Source organism: Lepidochelys kempii, chromosome 1 (genome assembly GCF_965140265.1).
Source record: "Lepidochelys kempii isolate rLepKem1 chromosome 1, rLepKem1.hap2, whole genome shotgun sequence".
Classification (NCBI taxonomy): Eukaryota; Metazoa; Chordata; order Testudines; family Cheloniidae; genus Lepidochelys; species Lepidochelys kempii.
Window position 1 is genome coordinate 261911299 of NC_133256.1, and position 21381 is coordinate 261932679.

Here is a 21381-nt window from a genome sequence, read left to right on the forward strand (position 1 = left end):
TGGTGCTCTTTGGTGTGGTTTGCTAGAAGACTTCTCAGTGTGGAATGTACCAGAAGACTTTTTGGTGGGTGCCAGCATCTAGGTACTGGGGCCCACAGAAGCCTCAGCAGTACCCATACCTGGATGTGAGGTCTCCTTGGCCTCAGAGATGACTTTCCCCTTCTTTTGAATTCTCTGTATGGGGAATGATTTTCTTCCTCTAGGAATGCTTCATTTCCAAAGCTCCCCATGCTCTCTGCTTACTGAGGATGAAGTCACTGGAGTAGTCTGAACAGTAGAGGCCAATGTACAGGGGGGAAGGGAACCCTGCAAGTTTCAACAATGCTCCATCAGGAGGTGCTTCAATCTATCTTCTTTCAACTTCCAAGAGCTGCCCCTAAACCCAGAGCAGACCAGGCACTTTGATGGGACATAAATACTCTTAGAGGCAGTTGAGATGTCCGTCACTAAGGGGGAAAGGCCTGTGGAAGGTCTGACAAAGTTTGTAAACCAGGGTCTTTGGCATAACCCAAGCAGGGAGTCCACAAACAAACAAAAAGGAGAAGGGTGAAGAATGACCTGGCCAGGAAAAAAAAAAAGTGTGTGGAGGGAGGGGAGGCAGTAGAGTTGTGGAGATACTGCCCCAAAAGCACAAATCTGTACTTAAACAAAAACAAAAATTAAACAGAATACTGAGAAAAAATAAAGAAAAATATAAAGGCTATAAAGGATAAGGCAGCAGCTGTAAGGTGAACAGCAGACACCACAACATTCCATCTCAAGTCAAACGTGGTTGAGAAGGTACTGGAGTGGCGTGGCAGGTCTGCCCCTCCCTACAAAGCCTCATATCAGACCATGAGGGTGTACTGTGTGCATGCATGGATCCATGGACACTCCTAACTAAAATCTCTGATCAAGAGTGCACAGGCGGGCATGTATCCTGAGGTGGAACACCCATAGAGACTATACTTGAACTCAATTTACAAAGTGAAGCAAGGGACACTTAACAGAGGAATTTATCGGAGAGCTCTAAGTACTGATCCAAGTAATTCAACAAAAACGGATCAAGCGTGGAGATGGACGGTGGGAGAGAACATAAAGAGAAGATTTTAGGATCAGGAAGAGGAGGAAGTGGGGCAAGGCCCTACACCTCACACTTTCCTACCATCACATGGAAAAACCTAACATCCCAGATGTCGGATCCACAGGACACCCAACCTGTGATTTCAAATGGCTTCAGGGCAAAGGCTGTAAGGCCATACATGGTCTCGAAGAAGTCCTGAGAAAATTCCAGGTACAGGAGAATGAAGTAGAAGGCTCCAATATTTACTCCTACTTGATACAGTGTTTGTACATCCAAGGAGAGAATCATAGCCTGTTTCGAAAAACAGGTTTGAAAATTTGTGGTACTGAAACTTTAGATACAATGTACAATGAACTAAAATGTAAAATGAGGAGTTTTTTTAATGCCACTACCAGTATTGGTACTTGAATTTTACAAAACTATTATAGGCATATATTGAAAACTATGGCCCTGATCCTGCAAACACTTAAGCAGGTATGTAATTTTACACTAGCATGAAGGGTTTCATTGACTACAAGGGATTAACTTTTAGCAAAAGTTAAGCATGTATAAAAGTGTTTGCAGGATCTAGAAGCCTAAAGGAACAGGGAATGGACAGAGTCATTGACATCTAAAGAGAGGAGTCAATGGTTACTGGAAGCAGAAAAAGAGGAAAGTGGGTAGAGCTATAATCTGCTAAGGAGACATGGTTTGCAAGAATCTAAAAGCTTCTAGAAGGTGGACAGAGCTTCTGATAACACAATTTTCAGACTATGGTTTTTACAGTATTTAATTCACTAAGTGGTTGTTTCCTTTCTAACTGTAACGTATGTGAAAGCTGCTGATCAATACTGCAAATGGGTAATTCGTGTTCAGTGATTAACTAACATCAATGTATGAATTTATGTAGAAAGAAGTGGTAGCAAACAGACTACTAAATGGACCAAAGTTACAAAAAATAGATAATTTGTCAAAAAATGAAACGTAAACCGTTTAAAGAATTGCTATTCAGAAAAACAGAAAGCATTTATTCCCATCTCAAATTGTAGAGAAAATATGTTTCTTCAGATTTTTAAGACCAAATGAACCAATGAACAGAACTCTTCCCACAGAAATCAAAGAGCAAAATACTGAGTTTGATGATCCTGCAAGTCATACATGTTCTGTGTCAGTATCATAATTGAAACAGCCACCAATGATAGTTTAAATCCTTGTTCCTGTGCTTTCAGCAGCTCTTCAACTCCAGCGTCATTCAGGAGCAGCCTCTGTTCATCTTCAACACCCATGGCATGCTCCGATTGTGCCATAAAAATCAGCTGAAAAGGTGAAGTCTTAACTTGGTAAGTGAATTGCAGCATACTTTTACATCACCACCACCTTCAATACAGTGCAAAAAAGCAATAAAGTGGTTGAAGCACTTCGTTCTGAATATACTTCTCAGACATATTCAAACTCACGGGTTGACTACTAGATATGTGGCAAGTGAGTAGAAAGGAAAAATTAAAGAAACACTGACCCTGATGCAAGATTGCTGGTCAAGCATGAGAAATGACCCAATAATGGCTACAGCACCCTTTCAGCAAATGGAGTGTTTTTACTTTGTACTACTGTTTTTTTATCTGAAAAGAAAAAGAAAAAGAAAAAAAAGCTGCAAAATGCAAAATGTTGTGTCCAAATAGATGAAGATGCCACCCAAGAATACAGAGAAAAGTATTATATGGTGGTCTCTGGCAACTGCACAGAAAACAGAAATAAAATGGAAAAGATTAGATATCTTTCTAAACTTCTGGTTAATGGGTGTTCAGCACATTATTTAAAGCTCACTGAAACAGAAGTCATACTTAAAACAGTTTTAAATCATATTGTGGAAGCTAAATTATTCTTCTGTAATCATAATCAGCTGCTTGATTGATTGACTGACTGAAAAATAAATAAAATAAATAAAAGGACTGAGGTCCCAGTATCCCAATATTCTCAGGAAAATTTTTTTTCTATATTTACATCCAATCATCAGAAACAGTCTGCAATTTGCAGTGGGACCCTGGATCTTTGATTTAAAGGTAATCCACATTAAGTTTAAAACAGCAACTAAGATGGTTTCTGAAGGCCTGGAAAGATTACAGAACACAAAACCACTGTTGTGGTCTCAGTGGAACTCCAGCTTGATGTAATTAATCACAAAGAACTAGAACCATACAAGGCAAAGTCCAGAAATATCCAGAGAAACCACAGAACCTTTCCATGATTTAGTCAATATGAGTGATCACAAATAGAAAAGTCGTATGTAGCGCCCAGAACAGAAAAGAGGCTGAAATGTGGCTGATAGGACATAATTCTGAGGCTACGGCACCACTGTAAGCTCTCTACTGTAGCCACTCTAAGCCTACAGAAGAGCTCTCCCGTTGGCTTAATTGGCAGCAGGGTGGCAGTAGGTATGTTCATAGCGCTGTATCAGTGTAACTTATGTTGCTCAGGAAGGTGGCTTACTCACACCCTTGAGCAACATAAGTTATACCAACATAAGTGGTAGTGTAGATATAGCCTGAGAGTCCTCCTTCATTTCCAATCATTTAAAATTGAAGATGCAGCATTCCACTCCAAATCTATGTTTCTGAAAGAGGCTGTTTCACAGTTCATTGCATCAAAATGGTGATAAATTATGATAGTTAAATCACTGAAGACAGTACAGTGACTTCGGAATTCTGTAAATTTAAGGGTATGTATACATCAGAACAAAAGACTCACAGCATGGCCGCAGCTGGCCCAGGCTCGTGGGACTCAGGCTGCAGGGCTAAAAATTACAGTGTAGATGTTTGTGATCAGGCTGAGCTCAGGCTTTGAAACCCTGTGAGGAGTGGGACTCAAAGCCATGGCTCCAGTTTGAGCCCGAATATCTACACTGCAATTTTTAGCCCTGAAGCCTGAATCCCCTGCGACTGAGTCATCTGACCAGGGCTCTGACATTGAACGCCACAATTTTTTTTATTGGACTATAGTGGTATCTTAAGAGACAAGTGCTCCTGTCCATCCAGCAAAGTACTGACTGGACATGTTAGCACATTTGGATTGGTTTGGTTAAGATTTGATAGTAGGCCATGTACTGAAAATCAAAATAATTTGGTGAAAGTGTATCTGTATTTAAGTGAAGCTACAAAAGACCAATACTGTAGTCAATAGTGCAAGTATGGCGATCCGGTCCGCTGTACCGGTAAGATATTTATAGCCGGTACTCTATACCGGAAAGATACAGGAGAAGCAGAACAGTGGCCCTACACCAGCAGCTCCTCCAGCGCGGCTGTACCGCCCCATCCCCGCCCCCAGCCCTTCCATGCAGCTGCGTCTCAAGTCCTGACTGGGGTCTGAACAGCAGCCCCGCTGGAGAACAGGGCTGGGGGCGGTACAGCTGCACCCAGTAGCCCCACGTTCTGTTCCTTTCACTGCTGCAGTTCCAGAGAGCCCTGTGGTTCAGAAGTCTCTGGCGCAGCGCGAGGTCAGAGCACCCCACAGGTAACGTGGGATGGATCATAGGGAGGGACGGGGAGAGTGCATGGCCCTGGGCTAGGAAGAAGTCACGTGAGGAGTCACGTGCCCCCCATCTTTAGCTGGTGCTCCCCCTTTGTGTCCCTCCCGTGAGTGCAGCATATCAGTAAGAAATGAATTCTAGTTGCACCAATGCCAGTAGTAATTAACTAATTAATCCGCAGACTTGATTAGTGCATTGTGTTTTATTTACAAAGTTGCAAGCATTTAATTTGACAACTGTGCCTTTTATGTCTGAGGAATAAATATGCTTATAAAAGAAGTGACATTCACTAAGCGTTTTGAGTTTCATGTCACAAAACCTTTGAGGTTTTCTCAATTTTGGGGAAAATCAGAATCACCCCCTGGGAGCTAGGTACCAAAAGTTTTTCTTTGTTAATAGATTGCTATCTGAAGGTTAAAAGGAGTTCAACTCTTTGTTGAAACCCTCCCCCTTAGAATCATAGGATACCAGGGTTGGAAGGGACGTCAGGAGGTCATCTAGTCCAACCCCCTGCTCAAAGCAGGACCAATCCCCAATTTTTGCCCCAGATCCCTAAATGGCCCCCCCCCAAGGACTGAACTCACAACCCTGGGTTTAGCAGGCCAATGCTCAAACCACTGAGCTATCCTCCCCCCAACCTTCAGGAAAGGTTGACAAATGGACATCTCTTCTCCCCTCCCCCCAAGTTCCTTTTATGCCATGCCTGACAATTGCTGGGTTCTCTTCCCCCACCCCCTGCCCTGTTCCTCTCTTTTTCCTTCTTGTCTTTTTTCGTTTTAACTTTTTTTTTCTTAACCCAACTCTTCTCCACCCCACTATTGCCCCTTGTCTCCTGGGGTTGAGATTCCATTCCCACAGTCACAGGAAAACCATACACTGTAAGCCTTTAGCAGCATGAACAAAGAGGCTTATGAGAGCGTGCGGAAAGAATCTTGGGTTGACGAGTTGCTGCATGAGCCTGAAGTCTTACATACGTGAACTTGCTTCTGCAATTCTATATATTAGGGACCACAACATGAGCAGGGAATGAAGCTGGATAGTTTTTAAGGCTTCACCTCCTGCTTTACCTGTGGATGCAGCAGTATGTTTATAGTGTATATGAGAGGGGATCTGGGATTCCCAGCTTTCCCCATCCAAAATTATTCCTTCTTTGTCCAGAACTTGCACTGAATTAGTGAGATATTCCACTCCCAAAAAGCATCTCCAAGTGAACATGAGCCAAATGACCTCCTCCTCTTTCCTTATGTCAGTACCCCCTCTCACCACAAACTAGACAGTAATGCAGATAAGCCCCCATTACTTTTTAGTCTAGGGTTGGGTGAATTTCCTCTATTCTGGGTAGGCAAGAAGGAGGAGGGAACTGCCATTCAAAAACTTTTCCTTTCAAATTCAAAAGGGACTGCAAAGGCAGTTTAAATTACCAGGGAAAGTTATATCATCGGAAAGGACACCCCACTTACCCCTCTTCAGATGTCTTAAAGATTTAGTGGGAACCTGACCATTTCACTGAGATTTCTGATGTCTTTTTAAGTTTGCCCTTAAACATGGTGGTTCTTATATAGTTCATAGGGGAAACCAGTTATTTGTGTATGCTTCTACATGGTATAATTCCACGCAGCATAAGCACAGTGCATGGTAGAGAGACCATGAGTCTGCAACATCAACAAAATAATTAGAGAGTTTATCCACGTAGTCAACACGATCTTAGCATACTCAACACTTAAAAATTCCTGTTGGAATGTATTAGGCCCAACATCAGTTAAATCCTCCCTCAATGATCAAGAAAAGTCAACTCAATTGTACAAAAGAAATAGCTGCATAGAATAACTGTGCTGTAAATCACACCATGAAGCACTATTCAGAGCTTCACATGAGTGACAATTAATGGCTAACCCATAATAGAGCCTTGGCACATGTATGTTGACACTGAAGTTTCCCATGAATTATTTATATAACACCACAGGTGCACATGGCAGCTTATAGACAGATAAAAATGGCAAGTCTCTGCCTTGGGCAGCTCACAGTTTTAAACATCTTGATGCATTGATGCATACTGGCAAAGTGGAAACTTTAGAAAGTTAGCTATTTCTCAAGATAGATGGTCAATGAGAGCTAAATCCTCCATTATTTTAGAAGAATGAAACTAACTAATGTTTAAATATTATATGATAACACGTATCCCTTCCTTTCTGTGAACACTGCTTTGAACAGCTTTTCCAGAGTCTTCTAGACAGCACAAAATGTGCTAATCCATAAAATACTACAGACCACAAGCATTCTCAAGATACATGAGACCTGAGAAGAATAAGTAAAATAGGAGTATATGCATTCCAGAAGAGGAAAAGACCAGGATATTAACATGCCAATACTGCCTGTTGCCTTAGCATGTTTAGTTATTTTCTTCTTTCCTTCAAATATCCAACATATTTTTTAACACTCTTTATTCTAATTATTTCAGTGTTTCCCAAACTCCAGAAAACTGAGCTCCCCTTCAATGCTGCCATATGTTGCATATCGTAAGATTAGTAAGCTGTTAACACCTTCCACATCCCCTTGCATCGTCCTTCATGCCTATGCTTTGTTAAATGTTGTGCTATTCACTGCTCTAGGACAATAGTAGTAATGTTATGCTTTTATCAAAAAATTTTTTATTTGTAATCAGATTATCTCCACACAGGGTAGTTTACTCCAATTGTTAACTACAGTCTTTGTAAAGATATTTACTTAAATGGCTTACATTTTTGGCCCTTAATTCCCTTAAATGTGTGCTCTTTTGTTCTTTTATTTGACATTAATATAATAGTTTTTTTGTTGCCTTCCAGCTCTGATCAGTAAGTTTTCCATTTAGACTGCAACTTATTTGAGACAACCATCTGTTTTCCTACATCTCTGGAACATCTCATACTGTTTTAGGTACTATAGAAATAGTAAATTATGACTAGCCTGGTAGAGTCTCTAGACTATCATCTTCTAAAAGTGGTATATGGTTCCTTATTCATTGAAGTCATTTCTGGCAACGCCCCATTGATCTCAAGTAGAAATAACTTTGGTTCACTGCCTCTCTAATTATTTTCATTAGCCAGGATTTTCTAGTTCCCATATTTTTGGGGTTCTCAGTCACTGCATTGTCTCTAATATTTGTAACATCCACTTTAACAAGAAAGGCAGAGCTGCAAACCATATTCCCAAAAACCTGGTTCTATCAATCCCATACATTACGTATATTTTTCTCCAACTTAGATCCATCTTTAATTATGCATCTCTGGAGTGTTTTTTTTTCCTTTCTTCTTCTTTTTTTTTTTTAAAACAGCAACAAAACTTCATCTTAAGCACTGTAACTAAAGGTTTAAATCTCAACCCACCATCATTTTTGAGAGAGATCATTCCGGTTTTGGAGTGCTGTTAAATTTTTCAATTACCTGTGCTGGGGTAATCTCAGTTTTTCAGTTTATACCTTTGTCCTCCATTTTGGGCATGCAAGTGGAGGAGCAGCAGTAGAACGATGCATATATTTTAAAAAAAATATTTCTGCTGTATTTCAATATTTGTATGATAAATTAAGCATGACAAAATAAACCTGAGGCAATCAAATTGTCCCTGGAGAATCCCTAACTGGGATACAGCAGGTGGAGGTGACTGTGTCAACTCCACTGCCTCCTTCCGGATCTCCTCCCCACTGTAATGTGAGGGAAGGGGTATATCGTGCACGTTGCAAGAAAGGGGAGCACTGAAGCCAGGCCTTACATCAATGGTATTAATTAAAGCATGACCCTTGCACCTTTAACTTCTGCCAGGGCCATGCAAAGGCTGCCTGACATTTCAGCCAAACCTTTCCACTGTACCTAAGCAGAGCTTGAACCTAGTCAAGACATTTATTAGTACTTTCAACTTGTTCTTCTGCTGGCTGCTCAATTAATTGCTCTGCTTAAATCAGCTATTCATATTTTAAGAAGAAACTCAAAATTGGCAAAGTTCATCATTTTTCTTCTGCAAAGCTCATTACTTTATTAACAATGGCCTTACCCCATGAATTATCACAACAAAAATTGTTCTGAATTTGATGCTCTCTTAAAAGACTTAATTCAAATAAGTTCTTACAAATATGGAATAAACTGAAAAATCTCCCAAAATATACAACTGAAAGCTGAAATTCTGTCCATGTCATTAATCAGTATACCAAGACATCAATCTATTTTATCAAATAGGTGAATGAAAATCTCATATTTGGACCACAACTACAACAAAAACAGTGTCTAACCTGGAGGACTTGTCTTGTTTGGTAGTACCACTTCAGCATCCTCCTCTTTCTCACCACACGGCTCCTCTTCATCAGAGAGTACTAAGAAAGCTTCTTTAGGCAAACTTTCACTGATTTCGTGTTTGGATGGTGAACCCAAAGAGTTCTCCATTTTATCTTCCAAATCTGGGCTTGTGTCATCCACTGGAAGCAGGGAAGTTTTAGAAAAACAACATAGTTCATCTTCAGCTGGGGCCAGCTTTTCCAAAATTGGAATTATTTCATCCGTCTCCATAGAGTCTGTGTTTTCCAAGATGTTCTCGCTTGGTTCTTCTACTGACTTTTCAATGGTGGTTTCTGGAAGATATGCAGATTGGTCTCCTTCATCCTTTGGTTCCTGGTCAGTTTCCATACTGCTAGATATAGCCTCTTCTCCAACAGTATCTTCATCAACAACCTCTTCTTCAGCACTTTTTTCTTCTTCAACAGGTAGATCAGAACTAACAGCTAATTCATTTGTTTCTGCTTTCTCTTCTGAAGAGTCATTAACATCACAGCTTACTTTGCTTTCACCTTCAGATGGGCTCTCTGTCTCTCTTTGGTCCAAACTATGTTTTATTCTGTGTTCTTCGTGAAGGTCATCATCTTTTTTGTTATCAAGTACCTGATTTCCACCCTCAGAGACTGAAGCAATGATAAGATCCTCCTGCTCTTGTTCAGAGATAACATTCTCTGGAGACAATGTTTCAGGTTTGCAATCTAGGTCACCATCTTTGTTCTCTGCCCTGACAGCAGGACTTTTGACATCAGAGATTTCCTCACTTTCAGTTCTCCCTTCTTCAGGGTCAAGACATATATCCACTAAACCATTAAACTCCTTTTTGTCCTCCATGCAGTCTGTGTTGCTTAAAGGGGAATTTAGATCAGAATCTCCATTTTCATGTTTGCCATTTAACAGTTTAATTTCAGTGGTCTTCAACAGCTCCTCTTTGACCTTATAGACAGCCTCAAGTTGTTGCCGATCGCTTACTCTCATTGTTTTTCGGGCCTTAAAGACTTTTTTCTGAGGTTCTTCTGTGCTGTCCATCTTGACCCTTAAAATATAAAAATAAAATAAAAGGATAGCAAGGAATTAAAATAAAATATTGTTTAGTAAAACTGCTAACTAGCCCCTCCCAATACATGTGTGCTATACAGTATTGTAAGTAGTTAATGCAGGTACTCCAAGAAAGTAAGTGTAAAAAGTTGCATTTAGAACATTTTAAAGCAAATCGATTTCATCACATTCATGAAAGCAACACAGCATTATATAACTTTAATGTCATTTCTCATTCACATTTTCCTCCACACCCAGCCCTCTGAAATGCAACAATTATAGATAATTGTGTGCTAAAGGTCTACTAATTCAGTTCACAAGATTCACAATGTCCTATATTACTACACTTGATCAACTTATTGACATTTAAAAGTGAAAAAAGACAACTCTTAAATTAGCTTGTGCTAACCTAAGATCCAACCAAACAACTCATGTGAGAGAGATGCAAACAGTTCCTTGGTTGAAAATTAAACATTCTTATTTCAAAGATACTAGACATCTAAAGATTTTACTCTTACTTTGTTTCATACAAAAAGTTTACTCAGTTTTACAGAGTTTCAGAAACAAAAACAAGAACCTGATTCTCTCCCCTCCTCACCAAAAAGCAATACTAACCTGTTCTGAAACTGTTGTTCTTCAAAATGTATTGCACGTGTTCATTCTGCTCTTGGTGTCAGTGAGCCCTGTGCACAGCCGTCGGAAACATTTTCCTTCAGCAGCACCCATTGGGCGAAGCTCTGCTGCTGCATGCCATTGCATACAGGTATAAAGGGCAGAGCCACCCCAGTCCTCCTCCATTCCTTCTTTCTTCTCTTCCTTCAATAAAGAGAGGTAGAAGACCAGGTTGTGGAATGGACACGTTCAACACATCTCAAAGAACAACAGTTATGGAACAGGTTAGTAACCATTTTTTCTTCAAGTTATTGCACATGTGCATTCCACTCTTCGTGATTCACAAGCTGTAAGACAGGAAGTGGGATCGGAGTATATTTCAATAAATATTGGAGAACAATTTGCCCCACTGTAGCATCTCTGGAATCTTGAGCCCCAGCACTGCAGAAGGCAAATGTGTGGACCAAGGTTCACGTTGCCTTTCTACAAATGTCTGCAGTTGGGCCTTGTGGCAGAAAGGCTGCTGAGGCTGACTGTGACCTTGTCGAATGAGCTGTGACTTTAAGAATGCAATGACATTAACCAAGTCATAGCATGCTAATATGAAGTATGCAATCCAGGAAAAAATTCTCTGGGTGAAGACTGATGGACCTCTTACTCTGTTTGCTACTACTATGAACAGCTGGGAGGATTTATGAAAGTGTCTGGTTCTGACCAGGCAAAACACCAAGGCTTTTCAACACCCAAGGTATGCAAGCACTCTTCCTCCCTGGTTGTACAATGGTTTTGAGTAGAATACAGGCATATAAATTGGCTGTTTGATGAGGGAAGAGGAAACTATCTTTGGGACAAACTTTGAATGAGGAGGTAGGTAAACTTTCTCCTTAAAGAAGATTGTATATGGAGGTCCCTACATTACTGCCCTCAGCTCTCCTACTCTTTTGGCCGAGGTAATGACTACCAAAAATGACACCTTCATTGACAGATGCAGCAGCAAACAGGTAGTGAATGGTTCAAATGGGGGACCCTTAAGTCTTGACTACACTAAGTTTAGATCCCACAGGGGAACGGGGTCTTGTACTTGCGGGTATAATTTGACTAAACCCTTTAAAAGTCTTATGGACATGTCACTGGAGAAAATAGAGTGATTGTCCACTTTAGGATGGAACACGTGAAATAGCAGCCACATATACTTTGATGGAACTAACCACCAAACCTTTGAGTTTCAAGAATAAGTAGTAGTCCAGAATATGTTGAAGTGAAGCACTGGTCAGTGATACCCCGTTCTGGTGAAACAAGGTAGAGAAATGCCTCCATTTAGCAAGGTAAGTATCTCTTGTAGAATGTGGACCTCCTGAACATCTTTCGAGCAAGTCTGCTCTCTAGTGTCTAGTCAGGAGGATCCATGCAGTTAAGTGATTGTACGTTTGGGTGGAGTGGGCAACCGTGATCTTGGAGATTAGGTTAGTCTAGTGGCAGTGAAATTTGAGATTTCACTGACAGCACCACAAGAGTGGAGAACCAGTGCTGACGGGCCCATGCTGGCACTATAGGTATGACTCTGGCCTGGTCCTGTCTTATTTTTGACAATATCCTGTGAATGAGTGGGACTGATCAAAAAGCATAGAGAAGCCTGCCTGACCATGTCATTAAAAAGGCATCTTATGGAACCTGGGTTGTGATCCTTAAGGGAGCAGAACTGCTGACACTTTCTGTTGGCTTTTGTTGCAAATAGGTCCATTTGGGGAAACCCCCAGAGACAGAAGATGTATCTGGTCACATCTGGGCAAAGAGACCAGTCATGGTGACTCATATTTATCTGCTAGGTCATTCTGTACATCTGGCAGCTAAGATGCTTCTAGATCTACTAAGATGGCAATACAGAGCTCTCAGAATAAAGTCATTTCTTGACAGAGTGGCAAAGAGCTAGCTCCCTCCTGCTTGTTGAGGTTGTTTGTAAGGACTAAAAGGCTGCTTCCCTGATCTGCAATAGAAATACCTGGCATATCAGTCTGACAACTTTCAGCTCTCTGACATTGATGTGTAAAGGACCATAGACCCTGTGTTTGTAGAGAACCCAGGTGGACTCTGTCACTAGCATGAGAGTTGGCTGTAAGCAGGCAAAGAGAACATCTACAGATACGTTGGCTGGATCTGTCCACCAATCTAGGGAGGTAAGGGCATGGGTGGACTCTTACCACCAAGTCTAACTGATGGAGGCTTGGTAAGTAGACTGATATCTGCCAGCCCCACAGAGATCAGAGTTGCTTTCTGGCACATTGAACCATATAGGTGCAAGAAGCCATGTGAACCAGAAGCCTCAAACAGTTTCCTGCTGTTGTGACTGGGCAAGCCTTCAGATCTATAAAAAACGGTTATTAACCTTCCTAAACTGTTGCTCTTCAAGATGTGTTGTTCACGTCCATCCCACGTTAGGTTAGGTGTGTGCATGCTGTGTACACCTTTGCCGGAGATTTTTCCCTCCATGGTACTCATTGGGCCGGCTCTAGCACCCTCTGGTGATGTGCACTCATGCACCGGTATAAGGGGCATTGCCAGCCACTCACCCTCTCAGTTCCTTACTGCCGGTCAACTCTGACAGAGGAATAGGAGGGAGTACTGGGGAATGGACATGAGCAACACATCTCGAAGAACAACAGTTACGGAAGGTTAGTAACTGTTTTTTCTTCGAGTGCTTGCTCATGTCCATTCCATGTTAGGTGACTCATAAGCAGTACCTTAGGAGCTGGGCTCGGAGTTCACAGACAGGCTGACTGCAACACTGCTCTTCTGAACCTGGTGTCATCTCAAGTTTGTTGGGTGATGGCGCAGTGGGATGCTAAGGTATGCACCAAAGACCAAGTTGATGCCCGGCGATGTCTTGGACTGGGACTTGAGCAGGGAAAGCCTCTGAAGAGGCATGAGATCTCACGGAGTCAGTGATTAGAATAGCCAGAGGTGTGACGTTCACCTGCTTGAAGCAATCCTAAATACAGGAGATTATCCAGGACGAGATCCTCTGGGCTGATACTGGAAGCCCTTTCATCCTTTCTGCTACTGCTACAAAGAGCTGCGTTGATTTGCAAAAGGGTTTAGTCCTCTCAATATAGAAGGCAAGGGCACGCCTAACCTCCAGTGAGTACAGTCACCACTCCTCAGAGTTCTTGTGAGGCTTCAGGAAGCAGACAGCAAGAAAATAGTCTGGTTGCTACAGAATTGTGAAAACACCTTTTGCAGGAAAGTTGGGTGGGGGCACAGTTGGACCTTGTCCTTGAAGAATACTGTGTATGGTGGTTTTGATGTTAAGGCCCTGATTTTAGAAACCCTTCTAGCTGAGATGATTGCTACCAGGAAGGCGACTTTCCAGTAGAAAAGTAGAGGGCATGACACTAGCAGTTCAAAGGGGGGGCCCCGTGAGCCTTGACAAAAGTAGGTTAAAGTCCCATGGAGGGATAGGCTCACGGATCTGAGGATAGTGTCTCTCCAGGCCTTGGAGAAACTGGACTGTCATCTTGTGAGAGAACTGTATAGACTTGCTGTTCACAGGCAGATGGAAGGCTGAGATTGCATCCAAGTACACTTTGATAGATGCATGGGCCAGACCTCATTGATTCAGATGGAACAACCATCTGAACTACTACTGAACTAATAGCAACTATTTTTCAATGGAGCAAAATAGCCTGAAGGGAAGACTGGGTCAGAGGAAGGCCTCAATGCGACGCCATATCGAGAAGCGCTTCCATTTGGCCAGGTAGATACTCCTAGTGGATGGCTTCCTGCTACCTAGCAAGACATGTTTAACTTGGTCCGAACAGGCCTGCTCCTCTGGTTTCAAACCATGTAACATCCACACAGTTAGGTTAAGGCAGGCAAGGTTTGGCTGACAATTGGCCATGGTCTTGCAAGATTTACTGCAGCCAGAATGTCAATAATGCTGTTGGATGATTCCTTAAGATCCTCAATCTCTAGTCCCAGGTGAGTTGCTACCCGCTGCAAAACATCCTGATGGACCCTGAAGTCATCCTACAGAAGGGAGGTACTTTGTCCAGAGATGGCCTCATCTGGGGAGGAGGAGGAGGCCTGCACTGGAGAAGGGGCTCCTTCCTCTTCCTCAGCCTCAATAACATCCACGGAAGCCACATCCTGAACATCAGTATTGGGGTTGGTACCGGAGTCGGTGTCTGGCGCTGAGCAGGAAGGGGCGGTAGCCTGCATCTAGGAAACCACCAAATATGATCAATGGGAGGGAAGACATGGTACTGGTGGAAAACCCATGGGGTTCCAGTGGCCATTGACCCATTGGCCTGGTGCCGGCAGGGGACCTGCACCAAGGTCCAACAGTTCATAGGTTGGGTACTGGTGGTGGTCCTTAGGCTGAACGTATAGTACCCCTTTGGACTCATATTAAGGGTCCTCCCTCAGTGACCATGGTGGAGCAGTATCACTCTCCATTCAGTGCCCGGAGGCCGGGGACCAGCAGTGGACCAGAGATGGCTGCAACAGTATCATGGTCTGCTTGCCCCAGAAGGTCCTGGGAAGGAGCTCTTAGCACCATTCTCCTTCCTGCTCACAGACACTGGAGCCACAGGCTGTTCCATCAGAGTTGGGTGGGGGGGAACCAGAAGTGAAAGTAAATCCCTGGCCAGCGCAAAGGCCTCCAGGGTCAATGGAACCATTAGACCGCTGGTGCCACAGTGGCTTCTGAGTGTTAGAGAATCCCACTCCGGACTCAGCGCTCTCGGCAGAGTTGATGGTGCCATCGTAGGATTGAGTGTGGAGGAGTGGCCTGACATGGGTTGCACTCCGCTGCCTTCCCCATGCTTATGCTTCTTCTGCACTGGTGAGTGCCTACTGTCAGCGTGCTGCTTTTTCTGCTTCTTCCTCGGCACAGGGAATGATGAACAGTACCAGTTGTTAAACTAACAAATTATGAAACAATCCCATCCCCCCCAAAAAACACTGAGAAGGTGCCTTCCTGAAGCAAGAGGGGTCGTTCTAGCAACTGCCCCAGGCAATTACAAGGAACTGAGAGGGTGCATGGCTGGCAGCGCCCCTTACACTGGCACATGAGCACACAGCACCAGAGGGTGCTAAAGCCAGCCCGACGGATACCACTGAATGAAAAATCTCAGGCAATGGTGCACGTGGCATGCACACCCTAAACCTAATGTAGAACAGACATGAGCAAGCACTCAAAGAAGAACTGATCAAATTGCCTAGAACCTGTACTGCAGAAGAAAGGCCCTGGATTGAGATGGATCCTGTACAGCCCCTATGAACTCTATCTTCTGGACCGGAGAGAGGGGAAATTTTTCTGTGTTGATTAACAGTCCTAGAGCACTGAACTTTCTCTGGATCAGGATAACACTGCTCTGCATCTGCGGAAAAGGACCTAGGGGTGACAGTGGACGAGAAGCTGGATATGAGCCAGCAGTGTGCCCTTGTTGCCAAGGCGGCCAATGGCATTTTGGGATGTATAAGTAGGGGCATAGCGAGCAGATCGAGGGACGTGATCGTCCCCCTCTATTCAACATTGGTGAGGCCTCATCTGGAGTACTGTGTCCAGTTTTGGGCCCCGCACTACAAGAAGGATGTGGATAAATTGGAGAGAGTCCAGCGAAGGGCAACAAAAATGGTTAGGGGTCTGGAACACATGAGTTATGAGGAGAGGCTGAGGGAACTGGGATTGTTTAGTCTGCAGAAGAGAAGAATGAGGGGGGATTTGATAGCTGCTTTCAACTACCTGAGAGGTAGTTCCAGAGAGGATGGTTCTAGACTATTCTCAGTGGTGGAAGAGGACAGGACAAGGAGTAATGGTCTCAAGTTGCAGTGGGGGAGGTTTAGGTTGGATATTAGGAAAAACTTTTTCACTAGGAGGGTGGTGAAACACTGGAATGCGTTGCCTAGGGAGGTGGTGGAATCTCCTTCCTTAGAAGTTTTTAAGGTCAGGCTTGACAAAGCCCTGGCTGGGATGATTTAATTGGGTATGGGTCCTGCTTTTGAGCAGGGGGTTGAACTAGATGACCTCCTGAGGTCCCTTCCAACCCTGATACTCTATGATTCTATGGTTTGGACTGGCCTTTGACAAGACAGTTGTCTAGGCAGGGGTAAACCAGCACTCTCCATCTTAAGAGGAATAAAGCTACTATTGCCATAACCTTTGTAAAGACCCTGGGAGCTGCTGACAGGTCGAAAGGCAGCACAGTGAACTGGTAAATCAAAATCATCACCAGAAATTGGACATACTTCCTGTGATCTTGACTGATTGCCACATGGAAGTATGCATCTTAACTTGAGGGCGGTATACCAGTCCCCAGGTTCAAGGGAAAGGATATCTGAAGCCTGGGTGACCATGCAAAACTTAATCCTTTTTAAGCATCTGTTGAGATAATGCAGGTCTAAAATTGGTCTGAGATCTTCTTCCACTTTTGGGATTAGGAAATATTGGGAATAAAGCCCCTTCCCTCTGAGGTCACATGGAACCTCCTCTATGATTCCTAAGTGAAAGAGTGATTGAACTTCCAGAATAAGGAGTTTGAGTGGTCCCTGATAACAGACAGGGAGGGAGGGGTATAAGTAAACTGGAGCGCACATCCCACTTCCACAGTGCTCAAGACCCACTGTTTCTAAGTAATCTGGGACCAAGAACTGCGGAAGTGGGACAAACAGTTTGCAACAGTGAGGGGGTTTGGGTCTGGAGACATGGAGACTGATATGTCAACCTCAACTGTCGTATCAAAATGCCTGATTTGCAGTTCCCAGGTGTTTTGACGGGGCTGGAGTCGGAGCTAAAGCAGCAGGAGGGGGAAGCTTATGCCTATAACCCCAGACCTCTTTTTGATAGGCCCTGCTGACAAGGAGGAGCAAAATACTGGCGTCTGCGCTGCATCCAATAGTGCTTCTTGATTGGGGCAGGTGTGTACAGACCTAAGGACTTCAGAGTGGCTCTAGAGTTCCTAAGTCCATGGAACTCACTGTTCGTCTGGTCCAAGAATAAAGAAAGATGCTTGAATGCCATATCCTGAATAGTACTCCGGGCTTCATAGGAAAGACCGAATACTGGAGCCAGGATGATCTCTACATGGTCACTGTGGAGGTCATGGTTCTAGCTGCCAGGTCTACAGTGTCCAGCCCCACACACAGTGACATTCTTGTAACTGGTCTTCCCTCACTGATCACGCAAGAGAAGACCTGCCTAGTATTCTCTGGAAGCAGCTTCTTGAAATTTTTCCATGGAATCCCAAAAATTAAGATTGTATTGTCCCAAAAGAAACTACTGGTTAGCAATATGCTGCTTCAAAACTCCTGCAGAATAAATCTTTTTGCCAAATATGCATAGTCTCTTCATATCTTTTGATGGGGGGGCCCCCCCACAGGCAGGTGCCTCCATCATTCTCTTTCATTAGTCGCTGTGACAACTAATAAGCCCGGAGGTGAATAAGTTTAAAGGTACTCAAACCCTTGGGAGAGTACACAATACTTTCTTTCTGCCCTTTTAAAGGTGGGAGGAAAGGAAAATGGAGTCTGCCATAAATAAAGCCTTTATTGGCTCTAGTATCACCTCATTCATTGGCAGAGCTACAATGGAGGGGCCCACTGATGACAGCATGTAAACCAGGAGATGTGACTATTCGCTGACCTCTTTGGTCTGACCTCTAAGTCTGCATCTACTCTCAAATTTTAACTCCTAATAAAAACTCTGAAATCATCAGGAGGAGGTGAAGTCCTGCTGGACAAAATGGCCTTGTCTGGAGAGGATGAAGAGGAAGCCAAGATTGGAGGAGGCAGAATCAGCTGTTGCTCCGGGTCTGGAACCTCCTTTTGATTCTCTCTACCAGGCCCAGTGCTGGAACTGGGCTGCCCTGTGTGCAGACTCATCCTTTCTAGATGAGGACACTGAGTATGCATGCTGTGGGAAAGATCTGAAGCTGGGGGAAGCCCCCAGAGGTTCCAAAATGGCCACTGATATGGATCTTGGCCACAGCTGTCCCAGCCACATTCCCATGGCAGGTTCCGTTGAAGGGTCAAGGTGGTAGGTTGGAAGAGAGAATTTGTGCAGACTGGCATGTCCTACTTTGGGGCTGCAATACTAAGATCCCACCTCCTAGTCTGACAATGAGTTCCCTTTTCCTAGACCATGGCGGGCTAGATCCAGTTGGTGTTGGGAACCAATGCCAAGAGACTGGTGATGGAGGGAGCAATGCCTCATAGCAGGCTTCCCTTTGGACAGTTTCGAGGCGCAACCTGTCCTGGAAGCAGGCAGATGCAGTACCAGAGGCTGAGCTGCTGGCGGAAGCGGCAGCAGCGCCAAAGGACCAGACTCCTGGAAGGAAGGAGACACCAGCACCGAGAGGCAGAGCAGGTTTCTTGCTCCAGGGTGGTTGGCACAAAGACAGTATCTTGTTGTGGTGCTGAAAAAGCCGACGGTGCCCCTTGTGGAGCCAGAGTGGACTGTTGCAACATAGGCGCTGGAGGAATGTTTAGGTTTCAGGTGCACTCTACTTGACTCCTGCCTGACCATTTCTGAGACTTAGGCTATGTCTATTCTAAGGACCTTCTAGCAGCACAGCTATACCGCTACACGGCTATGCCATTGTAAGGTCTCCCATGTAGCCACTATTTGCCGGCAGGAGAGAGCTCTGCTGCCAGCATAATTAAACCACCCCAACAAACAGCATTAGCTATGTTCCTGACATTAGCATAGTTCTGTCCACACCAGCACTTTTGTCGGTGCTTTTTTCCCCACAACCCTAACCAACAACAGTGGCAGTGTAGACAAAGCCTTAGAGAATGGAGACCTTTCCCTGGTTGGTGCCTCTGAAGAAGCTTTGCATTTCTTCCTTGATAAGGGTGAGGGAAAACGATGCTGAGATTCTGCTAAAGCTGGAGGAGCGCTTCTCATTGACACTGCAGCACTCAGTACCGTGTCAGACGAGTTAACTGACAGTAGCCTAAGCACCACTTCCATCAGCAGGAATTTCAGCCTAGCTTCCCTACCCTTCTTTATCCTAGGCTTGAACTCCCCACAAATCCAGCACCAGTCCTCCACATATACTTTCCCCCAGCCCTTCGAATAGCTATTTTATGGATCGCTCTGTAGCAGAGACCTGGAACAAGAAGCGCATGGCTTGAAACCTGGTGAACAGGGCATACCTGGGTACCACAGATTAAAAGAAAAAGAAAAGGGGGCGGGGAGGAAGACAACAAATCCGAAAAACTTTTATGGAAGGTATATAAAACTTTACTCTCATGAATACACTGCCAATAATGAGACTACTCATGTGCTTAATTTTGCTACAGAAAAGCCTCAAAAACAGACCCCAACGACAAACTGCTGAGCTTGAATTAATATGCAAACTAGATACCATTAACTTGGGTTTCAATAGAGACTAGGAGTGGCTGGATCATTACACATATTGAATCTATTTCCCTAAAGTTAAGTATCCTCACACCTTCTTGTCAACTGTCTAAATGGGCCATCTTGATTATCACTACACAAGTTTTTTTCTCCTGCTGATAACAGCTCATCTTAACTAATTAGCCTCTCTCAGTTTGTATGGCAACTTCCAACTTATCTGTATGTATATATATTTCTTACTATATGTTCTATTCTATGCATCCGATGAAGTGGGCTGTAGCCCACGAAAGCTTATGCTCTAATAAATTTGTTAGTCTCTAAGGTGCCACAAGTACTTCTGTTCCATGTGCTTAAAGTTAACCAGCTGCATTTGTGTTTGCAGCATCCGGGGCTCAAACAGCATTTCTATTAAAAAATTCCCAGAGCGTAAAAATCTGTCACTTCAAAACAATACTACTGCATCGTTAACAATGAAAAGTTACATATATTTCAATACCTTAACTAAGTTTTCGAAAGTACCTAAGTTCCTTATCTAATTATATATAAACATATATGGTCCCATTATCATAGTATCCAAGCACCTCAATCTTTTTTAATGTATTTAACATTCAGAGGCAGGGATTATTATTGACAGGGATTTTAAGGCACAAAGATGCAAAATGACTTGCCCAAGGTCAAAGAAGTCTGTGGCAGAGCAAGAATTTTCCCAAGTCCAAGGCATCTTTTTCTAAATGATGTAGGAACACAAGCATTTCAGCTTTCTTGACTTGTGAAGGTTCAATAGACGGGAAGGTAGCGTTGGTCAGAAGGGCTACTTGCTTATTTAGGGTGTGAGTTTGTGTTGCTCTCACAGAATAATGTTAATGAGACTCTGGACTGGTCTTTTTTCAGCTTAAATGAGCATTCTAAGTGTGAAATTTCTTAGTAAAAAAAAAAAAATCTATGTAAATCTGAAGTTCTGCTAACTAGGAAATTAACTGAAGAAGCATAAAACATTTACTTTAGCAATTAATGACTATAAAATGGGAAGTAAAGAACTAACATGTAAATAAAATTTAAATGGTTTTAAAAAATAGATTGTTTTTAAATCATGATTTAAAAACATTCTGCTCAAAAACACTCAAGGGATCTGTTATGATTCAAGACTTCAGGCATGCTTGGAAGAAAAAGAAGAAGGAAAAAAAAAAGTGGTACTGTAACTGGAAACTGCCTACGGAAATAAGTGAGCTTTTCTCATTAACCCATTTAAAGCTGCTGTGCTGCCTGCCTGGAATGCAACACCTTGTAATTTAACCAAACTGGATTTTCTCAGTAAACATCAAGGTAGGTTCCAAGCCTACAGCCACTAAATATTGTATTCTGTAATTGATAATACAAGGAAACTTCCTGAAAAAAAGATACAGTGGGACCTCAGAGTACAAACATCTTGGGAAATGTTCGTAATTCTGAACAAAAAGTTTACAACCGGACATTGACTTAATACAGCTTTGAAACTTTACTATGCAGAAGAAAA

General features: G+C 43.2%; 1 protein-coding gene across 10 annotated transcripts in view; it reads right to left on the minus strand.

The window, feature by feature from the left end:
• ATF7IP (activating transcription factor 7 interacting protein) overlaps window positions 1–21381 on the minus strand; it is a 168165-nt gene that overhangs the window by 87633 nt on the left and 59151 nt on the right. For 8 of the 10 annotated variants that reach the window (XM_073327313.1, XM_073327311.1, XM_073327315.1 and 5 more), the window contains one exon: window positions 8824–9896. The exons of 1 other annotated variant lie outside the window; for it this stretch is intronic. In XM_073327313.1, coding sequence (XP_073183414.1) covers window positions 8824–9896 — 1073 coding nt within the window. Of the gene's footprint in view, window positions 1–2558; window positions 2662–8823; window positions 9897–21381 lie in introns of all 10 variants that reach the window. One more of the 10 variants, XM_073327316.1, reaches the window with a different exon arrangement.